At 40.8% G+C, this 15,877-nt stretch overlaps 1 protein-coding gene across 1 annotated transcript; it reads left to right on the top strand.

Moving 5' to 3' along the window:
• Positions 1–1,575: 1,575 nt before the first annotated feature.
• znf292a (zinc finger protein 292a) lies at positions 1,576–15,286 on the top strand. Its single transcript, XM_085441519.1, has 8 exons — positions 1,576–1,739; positions 3,473–3,627; positions 6,804–6,882; positions 7,208–7,343; positions 7,504–7,706; positions 8,025–8,161; positions 8,455–8,596; positions 8,702–15,286. Exons 1-8 carry the CDS (start codon positions 1,590–1,592, stop codon positions 14,852–14,854), a joined length of 7,155 nt encoding a protein of 2,384 aa, XP_085297645.1. The 5' UTR covers positions 1,576–1,589; the 3' UTR covers positions 14,855–15,286.
• Positions 15,287–15,877: the final 591 nt, after the last annotated feature.

The raw sequence follows: 15,877 nt of genomic DNA, 5'->3' as shown, positions 1-15,877 counted from the left end.
CCTAAGTTCCTATATCCCCGTGTTCAGTCAGTGTTTGTGTCTGCCCTGTTCCCACGTCTCTGTTCCCTTTGTAGTGCCTGCATATGAGTCTGTGTCTTTGTTCAGTCTGTGTTATGTGTTTCCTGTTTTACTTTAACATCAGACATGGACTTTCAATGTGTCTGGTTTTGCGTCCTCTTGTCTCGTTAGGCCTGATTTGCCCCAGCTGTGTTTCCCTCCTGTTACCCATTCCCTGATTGCTCCCTCTGTGTATTTAAGCCCAGTGTTTCTCTGTGTCTGTGTCGCGAGCTACCGTTTTCTTAGCTGTGTGTTCTGTTATTTCTCTAGTTTAAGTTTGTGTTGAGTTTTTTTAGTTTTGTTATATTTTGAGTATTAAATTAAAGCCTTTTTTGAGTTCACGTCTGTCTCCGGAGTCTGCACCTTGGGTCCTATTCCTGCCTGCACACAGCCACACCTAACAGTTTGTTGAGAGAAATGAAAAACCTTTAATGTGAAGGGTTTTCTAACATATCAACCTATCTGATATATTTTTTTCAAATGTTTTATGGCATTATGATAAAACACAAACATAATAAAAACACTTCATTCTTTGCTTAGGGTAACATGTTACAGTTACATCAGTGGTTTTTGTATTTTTCTTTTCTGGCTTGCCCCTCATTCAAAGCCCCTCATCCCACACCCAACACCTTTTCACCAATAAAAAAAGAATTCATGCTGAATTTCCCAGAAATAAAGGTGTGTATCATCTGCTCAGTAGCATCAGAAATCTCATTCTTCTTTATTTATTATAAAAGGAAAAAAAACATACGCATCCACTTTAGCTTCTCTTCATCTTGCTCTCCTAGTTGGCTGAACTGGCTCCAGCTTGATAACCACTGAGTAACATGTTTCCTGCTGGTCCAGGTAACAAACTAGAGCACCGAGTCTGTTCGTTAATGTTAGAAAGGTTTATTCTGATGTGCTGCTCTGAGCACGGGTGCAGGTAGAAGAGTTCAATTTGAATTCAAATGCTCATTTGGTGTAGCATGAATTGTAGATTTATGAAATATACCCTGGTATCCTTTTTTCCCTCGGGCTGCACAGATGTACCTCGAGTATTAATCTGATTTACCTCTAACATCTGGCCTGCTGGAGTGACTCTTAGCATGCGACACTGAATCAGGCCTTTTTCTGCAGCAGACCCAGGGGCACATTCTCAGGATTCATACCTGGAAGATACATAAGGTTTGCGTGGGGACACTGGGAGTAGACTAAAATCATTTTGCACACAGATTTGTGTTATTTTAGGAGATGGCTGGTTCACGCCTCGATGTCACAGCCTGCCTGCGGTATCTTTTTATGTCTTGTACCCTACTATGCAGTGTTGGTGGTAACCCACATCAATCACTCTGAGGTTACCGCGTCAGCATATATGTGACCCACAGCTCGTGTGCACAGTGTGATTTTATGCGTAAGGTTGTGGATGCTTTGTTGACATCGGGGTTATGTTGAGCTTATAACAGTACACGCTCCCCTCCCCCTGCGTGCGCGTGCGTGTGCAAGTCTGTCAGCGTAACATCTGTGCGTACGCGGTCGTGATTGTTGTGAAGATGGCGGAGGGGGAGACAGAGAAGGAATATGATACACGGAAAGCTATCGAGGAGCTCCGAGAGCGGTTCCAAGCGTTGACCACAGCTTTGAAAGAAAGTTCTCAGCCCCCGTTGGAAGCCTCCTTGCATTTCTGCCAGGAGTTTTGCCAGGTTAGCTCGTTATCCTGCTGCTCATCCCGGGCTGCCTGCAGCCCCTCTGGTTTCTTGGCCGAGGATGCGCGTCTACGTTTGCTATAACAATGTAGCTAAGGGGTTAGCAGCCTAGCTAGCTCCCTGGCATTTCAAGATGGGGAAAAAACCTCCTCGGTGTTTTCCCCCAGGTTTACCAGTGATGTTCGTATGCGGCATGCACTTATTTGCAAAGTCTGACCATCCACGCGGCGAGAAGCCACGCCATCGCGTGCCCGCGCTGCATTAATTACACGTATTTTCCAGGCCAGATAGCTAATAGCAAATGAATGTTGCTAGCTGGTATGCAGGGTCCCCCTGTCTGTGCAGTGGTCATGCTGTGCAAAAACGGATAGCTGTGTTAGCGAGATTTTCCTGAGCGGTTGCATTCATGTGCACCGCTATTTATACTTGTTAAAGGTAATAAAAAAACACAGTGTAAGCGCTGCAAGACTGCACCCATGCTTGTGGGGATTTTAGCTTGGTGTGTATTTTGGTTACTTTTTGTGAAGCTGTTTTTTTTTTTTTTTTTTTTTGTACGGAAAGGGCAGTGATTTTTCCCCCAGTGTGCTAGCCCGGGCCTTTTGCACTAATTAATCCAGCTAACCACATCAGCGCATATGTTTATTACAACGCTTTTATCTATGCCAGCACGAGATGTTCAACTGATGTCATTGTAAAAGCAACCGATTAGCCTGCAGCTGGCTGAGCAGTGATTTGAAGGAGAAAGTGTTCTAGTGGTCACCGACTCCAGTATCCGTCTCATTAATTAGCCATGACCACATAGATGCACATTATGCGATTTCTCCATTTTCCTGCGACACAACGTAGATTATTTTCATGGCACCAAATTGGTGTGAGATTTTAAATTTGACCCAGTGCATCTCTAACCGGCTCTGAAGAATTCATTCAACTTAAAAGTTATGTGAGAGGGAAAAAAAGGGAGAGTCTGGGACTGAATGCACTTTTAGTCGGGGCAGGAATGTATTTAAAAGCGTGTAGCTGCAGGGATAATACACTCACTGAGCATGATAAGCGTTTTTATGCGAGCAGTGTGTTAAAAAAATAAAGTTTTATGGATTAAATTTAGGTTTTAGATTTGCTGAATTTGTATAAAAAAGGATAAAAAAAAAATACTTTTTTTTGCACACACTAGATTATTTTTAATGGCTTAGGATACTACTCCTTAACTTAAATGTGTAATAAGTATGTCATGGTATTAAACATAACATTTAATATTGATTGTCCTGATGGCATGGCTTTTTGGCTTATTAAAGGTAGCTGTCTCTTAAATGTAAGCGATAATCAGAAATCTGTAGCTTAATTTACACTGATAGCAGCAAGTTTTACATCATTGAAAGCGGTTCCCGTAAAGAGGAATGAGCAAATTTTGTCTCAACGTTCTTACTGGGTTCCCAACATATTTCTTTACCAGTAAAGCCACATTTCTCTGGCTTTTTCATCTTTATTAGATAGTCTTTCAGTGAAGAGGAGTCACAAAAGCAGGAAGTTAAAAATTGTTACTGTGGTTATTATATCCATCACCCCGAGCGTTTCAGATTGACATAAAAATGTAGAAAAGCAGAAAATCTTGAAAGTCGAGAAGCCTAAAACAGATAATATTCCGCACAACTTTTTGACTATTTGTGCACAGAAGCTTGTAAGTTGTCATTCAGTGCCCTATTTTAACTGAAGTCTTTGTTTTCTTTTCTAAGGTCTTGGTGGAACATGCCAGTCGTTGGAAAACGGATGAAGATCCACTGCCCTTGCTGGAGGTTTACACCGTGGCCATCCTCTGCTTTGCTAAGGCTGCCTCCTGTCTCTCCTCCGAATGTGAAAATGTGCCACTCCTACTTGAAAAGTTGTCACTGTGAGTAGAAAATGAATTCAGTGTCAGTGCAAATGTGTGATAGATATTAATAACATAAACACAAGAGTGCATTAAGTCCAAAGATTAAAGTGGTGATGAGTAGTTCTAGTTCTACTGGTTTGTTTTAAGAGAGAATTTAATCCCTTTGGGCATTTGGAAAGAGGAATAATATGTGACAGTAAAAATAAACAAAACACACCCAAATCTCAGAGGAAACTTACATGAAAAGTTTTCAAATACTCTATAAACAGTCTACAGGAGCCACTTAGCTATTTGCAGGGTGTGCTCTTATGAAAACAAAGTCCTTGAGGCTGTAATGCAGAGTGGAAGTGGAGGGGATCTCTCAGGGAGCCACAGATTTGGGATGATTTACAGAGGAGGATGCAACGTGTACGCAAAATGAAGTCAGAGACAATAGTTATCAACACCAAGAATGTACATTAGTTCTTAGTCATAAGATGTATTTGAATAATCCAGAACACATCATTATGCCTCTGGAGTGAACAGACGTACCGATGTGTCGAAATCACGCTACCGATTTACGATGATCAAGCAGCAAGACAAAGCCTCCCTTTCAACTTGTGTCTAAAGTTTGGATTTCAAACTATACACCAGTTTTTAATCCTAACAGTACAGCTTTACAGGATTTTATTGACAGTCTGATGCATATAAGTCCCACACCATAAAAATAGATTGAAGCCAGCAAAATAACCATGCCTATGTCGTCTATGTTGTGAACACATCTTACTATGAGTAGCACAGAAGCTTTTTAGATATTCTATGATGTGGTAATGATACCATTAAAGTACGTAAAATAATAAATATAAAAGAAAAGATATTCTGAATCACATTTAGTGTTATATTTTCATCATCTCAATAGCTATTTGGGATATAGGCCTGCAATGGCTGTTGCAGGCAAGCAGCAAAGGGTTGAGGTTAGGACATATCGTGACTTAGACCTCGATTTTGCTCACAGCTAAACTCAACTGCACTGATGAATTTGCACAGGGATCAGGACATTCAGCAGTATACTATAAAGGCCTATTACCACCTTTATTGTAATTGTAAATGCTTTTTGACCACAAAGTGGGCGGCCACTAACTCACTTGACAGTGACCCGATTAGTCATGTTTCTCAAGTAATGATCAGTGCCTAATTATTGGTAATAGGCAGTTGTGGGATATGCATTTTACCTGTGTGGAAAGGTGCAGAAAAAGTATTCCATTCACAGGATGGTTGGATATACTGATGTTTTATCATGCATTCACTGAATCTGTCTTGGTCCTACCTTATTTTAGGTGAATTAGTATATAATTCACCCTAAAGTGATCTCCAACTACTCTCACAATAAGAGATAATACATTTTGGTTTCTCTAAACAACAATGATTTCACAATTACCCTTCCAACAAACCCAAAAGTGACTAGACACCAGTGTTTACAAGTGGCATCTCAAATAAGATGGGATAATACTGTATGACAGCAGGAAACATCTAGATAACTGAAATGTTAGCAAATAAAAACAAACACTGGTATCAGAATGGAAATATATCAAAATTGGACCATATATTATGCCCATAAAGGACATTGCAAAAATGCAATTCACTACTGTCTCTAATAATGAAAGAAATAGTTTGAGTTGATGATATGGAGCTAAACAAAAAAATGAACTGCAGCAAATGTTTTAAAACTCAATATATACACCCGTGAGTCAAATGAGTTTATATAAATTGTACCGCAATTTAACTCTTTAAGACCTACCATAGAACCAAGTCCGCCAGAGCTTATCTTTACACGTTTACATGTTGTAGTGCCATTTTTGGGAGCATTTCAAGTTGCTATACATCAATACAACCATTATAGCCCAAATTGTAATAATATGTATGCATTAAGTGCATAGTAACTACATAAATTTCAAAAAAGTGCAATAAACTACAACAAAAATGTTTGGTTTTTTTACATATATTTCTAGTTAGAGAAATTTCAGAGGTTTATCCCTCAAAACTGTAAATACAAAAAAGTTCCAGAAAATAGTTTCCAACAACAGGAAATTTATTTTGAGTGTCTTCATAGTTTTATTTTTGAGATACACCAATTTCTATATACTGCAGCAAAAATAAATATTATAATCCAAATTTGCAAAAACAAACCAGCATGTGCATCAAAAAAAACCTATTTCCAGCAGTGCAATTTGAGTTCTAAGCATCTCAGAAACTATTCAGAAAAGCATAAAGTCAAACATAACTTTTAAAAACACCAGTATAGGCTTATACAGCCCCGAAGGTAAAAAAAACAAAAAACAAAAAAACCCCTACATTTTCCATGAAAATGACGTCACTTACAGTTTCGGGCAAGTAATGGTGGACATGCGATAGTTCGTGCTGAGAGTCTATTCCAATGTAGGAAGTGTTTTGAACAGGTAATCGGATCGGCAAAGCGTGTTTCTGGAATATTATGTTTTTGATGCTGCAAGTGCTTTTTATGCAATTTTTGCAAAGCTATATGTGGAAGGAAACCATGACCTAGGGCAAGCTGGTGGCATAAGATGTAAGTACAACGCCTCCGGTTTGATATGCAAAAAAAATTATCGTGCTAGCTTACGTGGTTCCAGTTCTACAGGGATTTAAAAATAGTTACGCAAAACGGAGCGTGCCTACTCCGACCAGTTTTAAAAGGTTAAGAGAGAGGAGAAATCAGCCAGATTAATTTGCATTCTGTCGCTGATTTTGTATCATGCATGATGCAGTAGGGAAGTAAAATAACAAAAATAACACCACGCGTGCACACACAGATATATATATTCTAGATGTTAAGCAGAGCAATGCACTGTCTACCCATCTTATATGCTCTTTCCAGAGCTACTTCTCATCTGGTCACCGTCTTTGCACTCCAAGGTTTAAATACAACTACCACAGGAATTCCTTTGTTCCTTTAGTTGCAACATTTTGTTAATATGAACAACATGAGTGTATGAATGGTATTAATATGTTTCTTTGGACAAGCAGCTGCGCAGTAAAATTAAAAATGTTCCTCAGCTTTATATTTGCAAAATGCCAAACTGACTTTACACTCACACCCTGCAAAAAGCTATTCTTGTATGGTTATCCCCATTTTACGGATTGTGTGCACATCCTTGACCTACATCTGGCTTTAACAAATTGCTGTGTTGGATTCACAGGAGCTGTGCAGAGCTGCTGCTCTTATTGCCCCAGCATGTCCCTGGTGCCTTATGGGAGGAGTTCCAGTCCTCCATGAAGGTCAGTATCTGCAGAGCTACTTGTAGATACTTTTCTTATCATTTTTTCTTATCATTTCAGTGATAAGCAATGAGAAGTTACTTAGTTATTAGAAAACATTTGGTTTAGCTTACTTAAAGGATATGTAAAATGATATGTGGTAAAATACTGCACTGAGGATTTATTATGTGTAAAGAATACATATATCACTTCAATAATTGACTATCGTAACATCGCCATAGCAAATATTTCAGGCATGAGTGAAATGAAAAATGAAATTTCAAAGCACGACTGACTGAAGTTTTAGCAATGTAATCATTACATAGTTGTGCGTCTTCTGTTACAGTTGGCACACGGCCTTTTGCAAGAAAGTGGGAGCACACAGCTCTGCCTGCTCTCAGTACTGGCACAGCAGGACGGCGTCTGGGCCAACACCACATTAAGCAGCATCCTGTCCAATCAAATTCCTCAAACTGAGCAAGGTTAGTCTTCTTTTTTTATACGTCTAGGCTTGCCAACGCACCGCACTGACTTTTACAGCTGTAATTCTAGGAAATAACTCTCGCTGTGTATAATAGTAAACTTTCTGACTGAATTCTCTCTCATGACCAGTTTCTCAACTTTCTTCTTTCTCCTCCTCAGTCCATGAATTTCTTGAGCTCGAAGGTCCCACGCTTCTCAACATGCGGATAAAACATCTTATCAAAGTGGACAGTATTAATAAAGCAGCTGTCCTTGCAAAGATGTGCTCAGAGTATCCGGGATATGAAGGAAAAGGGAACTTCAAACAGACCTATTTGCTTTGCATTTGTATGACAAAAAGTCAGGAACAGCTAATGGAAGAGGTATGAAAACATTATATTTTAAACATTATTTTAAAATAAACTATTTTACTTGATTAAAAATAATATTTCAGCAGGGTTTGTGGCCACTTAAATGTTTTAGAGCCCTCGTAATATGGTATTGTTATTAAAACCACATTTGTTGTTAGATGCTTTTTTGAAACGGACAAACGGACTGTGCCTTTCTTAAACTGTACTGAAGTTGAATCAATCAAATTGACCCTTTGTTTGTTTAGAAGTTTCCTGATATCTGAAATTGACTGATACTGCAACTGGATTTCATTTGAACTGATTTTTTATTTGATCTGTTTTCTCTAATAGATTGCATCAATAGACTGTAAGGATGCCCTTGAAATGATCTGCAACCTGGAGTCTGAGGGAGATGAGAAAGGCGCTCTCTGCATGTGTACTTCCTTTCTCAAAAGACAGCTTCTCCAAGGAGATGTTTACTGTGCCTGGTAAGAGTTGCTATATGTTTCAGACATTTGCAAAGAACAAAAGAGTTGCACAGTCATGGAACAGCAGTAGGCTAAACATGCATGCTTTATATCGTAAGTGCAATTCTTTTTATCGTTAATCATTATTATAGATGCAGCTTATAGATTGGCCAAATGTGAATAAATGAAGGATGCTACAAAGTATAAATTCAACATATTGGTTCCATCAGTGCAGACACAGCCTAATTTGTGTAAAAGTTTACGCACTCTTTCAGTTCAAAACCTTGAACAGTTCCGTTTGTGAACTTTTTCAGGGAACTGACTTTGTTCTGGAGTAAACTGCTCATGCGATTAGAGTCGTCTGCTGATTCCTTTCTGAGCCGCAGCAAAGAGATGGCTCTTCTCTGCAGAAGTGTCTGTCACATTCTGTTTCTCATCAAAGTAATCCAAAACGAGGTAAGGAAAATAGTCTTATGCGTTTACCGTTAATGCAAGAACAGACATAGACATATAAGGCTTTAAAATAAAATCGTTGGCCTTTATGTTTTTCTATTTTCATAGGTTGGGGAGGTGGGGCTTCCAGTGTGCGTAGAAATGTGCATTCAAGCTCTGAAAATGACCTCCAGTGACCATAAAGATAGCAAGTCTACCATCTGCAAGACTATTTCCTGCCTCTTGCCAACTGATCTAGAAGTTAAGCGTGCATGCCAGCTCACAGAGTTCCTACTCCAGCCTACGGTTGACTCATATTATGCTGTGGAATCACTGTACAATGAACCTGACCAAAAACCTGAGGAGGACGGGAGTCTACCAGTGCCCAATTCTTTACGCTGCGAGTTACTGCTGGCTTTGAAGACACAGTGGCCTTTTGATCCGGAGTTCTGGGACTGGAAAACATTGAAACGCAACTGCTTGGCACTGATGGGCGAGGAGGCAGCTATTGTCTCTTCTATTGACACACTCAATGACACAGATGAACAAGAGGTGGAAAGTGCACTTGGCAAACTCCCTGAATACAAAGACCTGGAGGATTTCCTGCTAACCACTACAAATGAACTCAATGAAATCACAGATGAAAGAGAAAAAAATAGAGAGGCTAAAAAACTGCGGGAGCAGGGTTTTGTGTCTGCCCGATTCAGAAATTGGCGAGCTTACATGCAGTATTGTGTTTTGTGTGACAAGGAGTTCTTAGGTCACAGAATTGTTCGTCACGCTCAGAAGCATTTCAAAGACGGAATGTATCTTTGTCCAATATGCGCTGACAGTTTTGAAACTAGGGAGATTTTAGAACCACACGTAGCAACACATGTAAAGCAGTCTTGCAAAGAGAGATTAGCTGCAATGAAAGCTGCAAGAAAAGTAACCAAACCACCTCAGTCCCCTAAAAGTCCATCAAAAATTTCAAAAGTTGCTGCCAAGACAAACACTAGTCCTGTTAAAATTGAATCTCAAATTGGACAACAGCTGGGACCCCCTGTTAAGATAGAACAAACTACATCTGACACACAGATAAGCCAAGACTGTTTCTGCCCTGTGAAAAACTGCACTAAAGCTTTCAAGTTTTTCCGTAACCTCATGGCTCATGTCAGATCTCACAAGAACGACGAAGAGGCCATGAGGTTTTTAGAAATACAAAAGCAGAAAGTGGTTTGCCAGTACTGCAGGAGGCAGTTTGTTAATGTCAGACACCTCAATGATCACCTGCAGATGCACTGTGGCACCCGACCATATATATGCATACAGCTGAATTGCAAGGCCAGCTTTAATTCGAATTCGGAGCTCCTCATGCATAGAAAAATACACCCAGAATTTAAGGCCCAGTGCATGTTTCCTAACTGTGGCGAAGTTTTCAGTGAGGCCTACCTGCTGTATGATCATGAGGCTCAGCATTACCTTACCTACACCTGCCAAACGGACAACTGTGGAAAAATCTTCTACTCACAGTCTCAGTTCTTGTCCCACCAAGAGAATCACAACAATGATGCAGCGAACAGTTTTAACATCGCAAATCAGCTCCCCCCATCCGATGCAAAAGTGCAGCCACCACCACCACAAGAGAGCACCCCAACCCAACAAGACACATGTTCTGCTGCTGTATGCTTTGAAGGGATTAATACAGATATACATATGAAGGAAGCATCAGATGCCAGTGCATCACCATGCACATCGCCAGCCCCCGGTCCCCTGAAAGTGAAACACTCAGTCGAAAATATGCTGAATTCAATTGGACATCCTGAGATAAAAGAACCAGAGAAATGCTACACTCCACTGACCAATCCCACTCCAGCACCAGTTGATGCCACTCAACCACCACAAGCTCCACATGCCCACCAAAATGTGGCTGTGCAAGGTACTGTTCCTCCAGTGTATCCTGTCCCAAGTAATACAGATCCTTTGCCAGGTCAACAGGAAGTAACTGTCAGTGGGACTAATAATGTACCAGGCAATGAGTTTCAGAAAGCAACTCCACAAATAATTTCTCCTGCTCAAATCAAGACAGAAATTCCTTCTTCGCTTCAAGGATATCCTACTAGCACACCTGCAGCTACTGCTGGAAGTGAAGAGAACCTGCATTGCTGCCCATTTAATGATTGCACAAGGGCATACAGTACAAACAAAAGTTTGTCTAGGCATGTGAAGAAGCAACACCCTGAGATATTCGAAGATTGGAAATTGGCGAAAAAATATAACAAAGTGGCCAAAATTACTGCAAAAAAGACACCCAGTGGACCAGCGTCACAAAGTCAACCTCAGAACCCAGGTGCCAAGCCTCCAAACCAGCCAGGAATACTATGCAACAAACCTGGGATGCAGCAGATGGATTACCTAATGGGATGCTCAAGCTCTCCCGCCCAGTGTTACCCTGGATCGATGGAGCCTGTGCCTATCACTCCAATGATAAACCCCACGGTGTACTCATCCTGGGGAAGCCCAAACAATTCCAGCGGAATGATGCAGTCAGACATGTCTCAGTCTTGGTCTTCACCTCCTATGAATAACTGCTATCCAGATGCCTTTAACATGAACGAGTACCCACCCCGCAACTATCCTCACTGGCAGGCAGACCCCTATCAAGCCACATCGTCTCTCCCATCTGATAGAGATCACTCAGTAGCAGCTATGCACGCTCCCACTATGTCAAACGCTCCTTCAGATTCAAGTTTAATGTCTCAGTATGTGTCCAGTTCTCTGATGCTTGACAATGGAGGCCAAATGCATAACGGAGGACATCAGTATGGACTCATGCATCCTGAGGGTGCAGGAGACAATGTAGATGTGAGAAAAAGCAGTGCAAGTATGACAGGACAGCTGGATAATGGAAACAGTATCTCAACTATTGACAGCCTCCCTGACGGAAGCTACCACACACCATATGCTCAGAGTGAAAACTCTTGTCTCACTCAATGCTCATCAGTTGATATTCCAATGAAATGTTTAACCCCAGAGGCTCCAGCGCCAATAAAATCTACAAGTGAAATAACTGAACCGGAGAGTATGGCACCTCACGGTTATGATCAGATAGACAACTCTGTGGATGGCATGCTCAGCCCACACAACGTGATTCACACTGATTTCCCTTACGATGAGGACTGTGCCAATGCCGACTGTGAGACAAACCCCTCAGATGAAAAGGCAAGTGACCCAGATGTGCAGAAAGGAAAACGCAGCAGGCTGAGCAAGCGTACCAAATGGCCCGCAATCATCAAGGATGGCAAGGTCATCTGCAGGAGATGTTTTAGAGAGTTTACAAGCACCAAATCTCTTGGTGGTCACCTGTCTAAACGCTCACAGTGCAGACCTTTAGATGAAATCGACCTGACAGCTGATCTCCCAACATCATTTCTTGATTTCCTCAATGATCCTCATGTCCCTGACACTAATGGAGCAATATATAACATGCCAAATGGTGACTTCTCACAGGAATCTTGTAGCTTGACCACTTTGACCTCGTCCGTGGTGTTGAAACAGGAGCCCCAGAATACAAATATCATGGACTATCCAAACTCCTTCTCAGTTTCCACTGAAATCCAGCAAGAGAAGGCAGTAGATTTGGCTAATCCAGCTCTTGATGTACCTTATCAGGAGGATCACCTGATGGAAATGTCACATGCCTTTCAAAGGTTGGATTTGATCGAGGCTGCTCAACAGAAGATGCGGAGTGCAATGTCCACAGAGCAAAGTGTTAGTCATTGTGATCCAGCCCCTGTTATTGAAAAGAACAAAACACTGAGTAAAAGTGACGACAAGCCCACTGAAAAGATACCTAAACCTTTCAGATGTGACCAGGAGGATTGTGAGTACTCGTTCATGACAAAGGAAGCATTATTCAAACACTTGAGTAAAATGCACGATTATACTAATGAGATGATAGATGAACTAAAAAGAACGCCATCCAAACTGTCACCATATCCTTGTCAGATCTGTCCAAAAACATTTACAAGAACGACAGGGTTGAGAATTCACTATGAAAAAGTCCATCGCTTGTCAAAGGCAGAAATGCAGAAGCTTAGAATTAGTGCTAGAAATAGACGTGCATTTAGACTTAACAAAGCTGATGCAGTTATTAAACGTCCAAACACCGATTTCAGTAGCGGCCAGATAGCAAAGTCTGCACCTGTAACTCCTGCTATAAAACAGGAACCACTTGATGTTGCAATTGCACCTCAACAAGACGCTGACAACAATCTAGACGTTCCTCAGGTCACTCCAGAAGACGTGTCAAAGCAAAGCGTGACCTCTGAGGTATTGACTGTTACACGACTACCATCACCTCAAAACTACTTGACTGACAGGCCATTTGAGGAAGTGGCACAACCTGCTCCTGAAAAAGCTCCAGAGGAACCTAAAGTGGCTGTTATTAACAACAGTCCAGAAATGACACTGAAATCCAGTTTGAAAGAGAAGCTCAGTCCCGTTGGCAAAGCAAAAATGCCACAAGGAAAATTAGCCGTGAGCCCGAGCAAAGTGAAACAGCTAAAGTCTCCGCCTTCATCTCCTTCATCGTCTCCAGAAAAACCCAGCAGCTCCAAAAGCACACCAACAAAGGAGGAGAAAAAGGAGAAACTTCAGAAGAGGTTAAGCCTCAAAATGTTTGACGCAGACAATGCCTACAGTCCGTACAGACCTTATCGCTGTGTTCATGAGGGATGCACTGCAGCATTCACCATCCAGCACAATTTGATACTCCATTACAAGGCCATGCATCAGGCATCCCTGCCCCCTAACAAAACTGAAGGTGAAACTGAAGCTGAAAAGACTAGTGTTAACACCGGACAGGAGAGCGATCAGACCATAGAAAAAGATAATGAAGTCAGGTGTCAAGTGAAAAATTGCTCAAGGGTGTTCATGGGAATCACACGGCTGGTGCAACATTACCTCTTACTACACAAGTTCACCCGTGACAAAGCCACCGCCATGATGGCCAGTATGAGCATAGGAACTTTTAACTGTGACCGGCCAGAGTGTGCTCTCCCCTTCAGCTCTGTGGAAAAGTACATTGAGCACATTAAGAATTACCACAAGGAAATTGCCATTTCTGAGAGCGGCTCGGTTGATCCAACTTACCGGTGCGAGTACGATGGATGTGACCGAGTGTACACTACAAAGTCAAACCTGCTCCGTCACCTCATCAAAAAGCACGACTATGTTTATGACCCCAAAATAAGTGATGGAAGAAGGACTAAATCGGTAGGGCTCTTCCCAGGGGTTAGCAATGGGAAAGAGAACGTAGAAAGTAAATTCAGAGTGAAAAAGAAAAACACTAAAAAGAAAGATGGAAAGTCCATTGAACACTGGACTAGTTTTGGAAAGCCTACACTAAAATCTCATGAAGAAGCATCTGCCATGTGCACCAAGAAGTCCTCGCTGCAGTACCCATGCATGATCATAGGTTGCGATGCAGTGGAGTCTGCTGAAAGAAATATATTTAAGCATTACACCACACATGGCCTCACAGAGAGATACATTGAAGATCAGAGGAGCCAGTTCATTTTCTGCAAAAAATACTCACGCGCCAGATGCAAAGATGCAAACAAAGCAGAGGGCACGTCAGCTTCATCTTCTGAGGACATGGAGCCAGAAGAAGTTGAAAAGCCCAGTGACCAGAAAATAGATGAATCGGTAGAAAAAATAGTCCAAGAGGACAGCAAGCTGTCCAACGACGATAGTGCAGAATCTCAAGCTTCCACTGGGACAGAAGGAGGAATTAAAAGAGGCCGTCCCAGAAAACCTGCACATCCCACACCAGCTTGTCCGGAGAGGATACAAACCCTTAGGAACCGCACAACTGTTAACAGTTCAAGAGAGAACTCAAATCCTGGTACCCCTGCAGCCCAAGAACAACGTGATGATGGGGTTATGTCAGCGTCTTTCAAGCCGTTAGGACTTGAGGACTCCTTTCTTAAGTTCTTGGAAACCTCAGAGTCGACCAACTCTTCCAAACGCAAATTAAATGATAAATCTAGTGCTGAACTGCCTTCCAAAAGACAACACACTAACAAACAGAAATCTGCAACCAAAAGTAAAGCAGCTGATGAATTGAAAGGTTGTGAGAGTCTTGTAGACTTCAGAAACCCCCTCAATCTCCAATCAGTGAGTAATGTTAAGATAGTCATGGATAAAACATTATCAGATGGCGCTGATCTTTTGCTAAAGCAGCTACAAGACATGCGGCCCATAGTCATAATAAAAAAATGGATTTATAGCGGATCATAACCCGATATTTTTTGTTTTCAGCTCAGTCTTACTCAGGATTTGAGAAGTTATGCTGCAGAATGGTTTGTTAATGCATCAAATTTCCAACTGTTAACAGTCATGGTCACACTTAATGAAAAAAAGGCCTATTTTGTACCTAATGAAATAACGTCTCGGATGATTTTAAGTATGTATGTTAGTTATAATAACCAGGTAATCTATAGGGCATAGATTTTAGAAACATGTTTGTATTTATGCTTAGTACTGAAGATGTTTTTTTTTTCTTTTGCTAAATGGAGACTTTTAAAGAAAACTGTTTTTATATATCCCTATGGGATTTCAAGTTCTGTTTGTATTTATTTCATCCTTTTACAACACTAGTAGACCTATCTGTAATATTTACATGTCTTCCACAAAGTGTTCAATAAAATGTTACTGGTTCTTTTTATAACATACTGACTGCACACTTTCTATTGTTCTAACTTATATAGTTTACAGTAGCTTCGTTTACGCGCAATCCCAGCTGTGAAATGATGCACATGATTTGGTTTTAAATGAGCTATGGAAACTTGGAGTATGGTGGGACAAGGTTGTTGTTAGTAACTGAATAGATGTGGAAACTTTTCATATTTGTGGACGGAAAGCTTCCCAAAGGAGCCTGGAAAATGTACAGTTTTTAAAACTTTTTCCATGAAGGGAATGCCAGCAATCTAATGTCAGTTTAAAACACCTTAAATTGGGCATACTGACATGAAAAATACCAATAGTATAAATAAATCAGTGCATTAAAACACATTTACATATTAAACATATTATGGAAGCTTGTTTCTTTCTCTCAGTGTTTCCCCCATTCGGACTTCAAAATTCCAACTTGCTCAGAAACTCCAAATTTTGAAACGATACGATGAAAATTAACTTAGCCTGCTTTTTTTCTCCTTTTTTAATTGCAGAAATAAGCCTCCATAGTTCATGGAAAAGTACTTTTAACATCAACAAAAATATATATTGAGCTTATTTCTACAATTAAACATACTGTTCACTTTT

The sequence above is a fragment of the Copadichromis virginalis genome, linkage group LG19 (assembly GCF_057382275.1).
Source record: "Copadichromis virginalis isolate Kocher_CV1m ecotype Utaka linkage group LG19, C_Virginalis_male_GT1.1, whole genome shotgun sequence".
NCBI classification, from domain to species: domain Eukaryota; kingdom Metazoa; phylum Chordata; class Actinopteri; order Cichliformes; family Cichlidae; genus Copadichromis; species Copadichromis virginalis.
Note: the sequence above shows the minus strand (reverse complement) of the source record. Positions and strands in the feature narration are given on the sequence as shown.

Bases quoted from the DNA above. Each gene is read 5' to 3' on its own strand.
- znf292a (XM_085441519.1), top strand. From the start codon at position 1,590: ATGGCGGAGGGGGAGACAGAGAAGGAATATGATACACGGAAAGCTATC. The intron at 1,740-3,472 runs GTTAGCTCGTTA...TTCTTTTCTAAG, and splicing joins TCTGCCAGGAGTTTTGCCAG to GTCTTGGTGGAACATGCCAG. The intron at 7,707-8,024 runs GTATGAAAACAT...TTTCTCTAATAG, and splicing joins AGGAACAGCTAATGGAAGAG to ATTGCATCAATAGACTGTAA.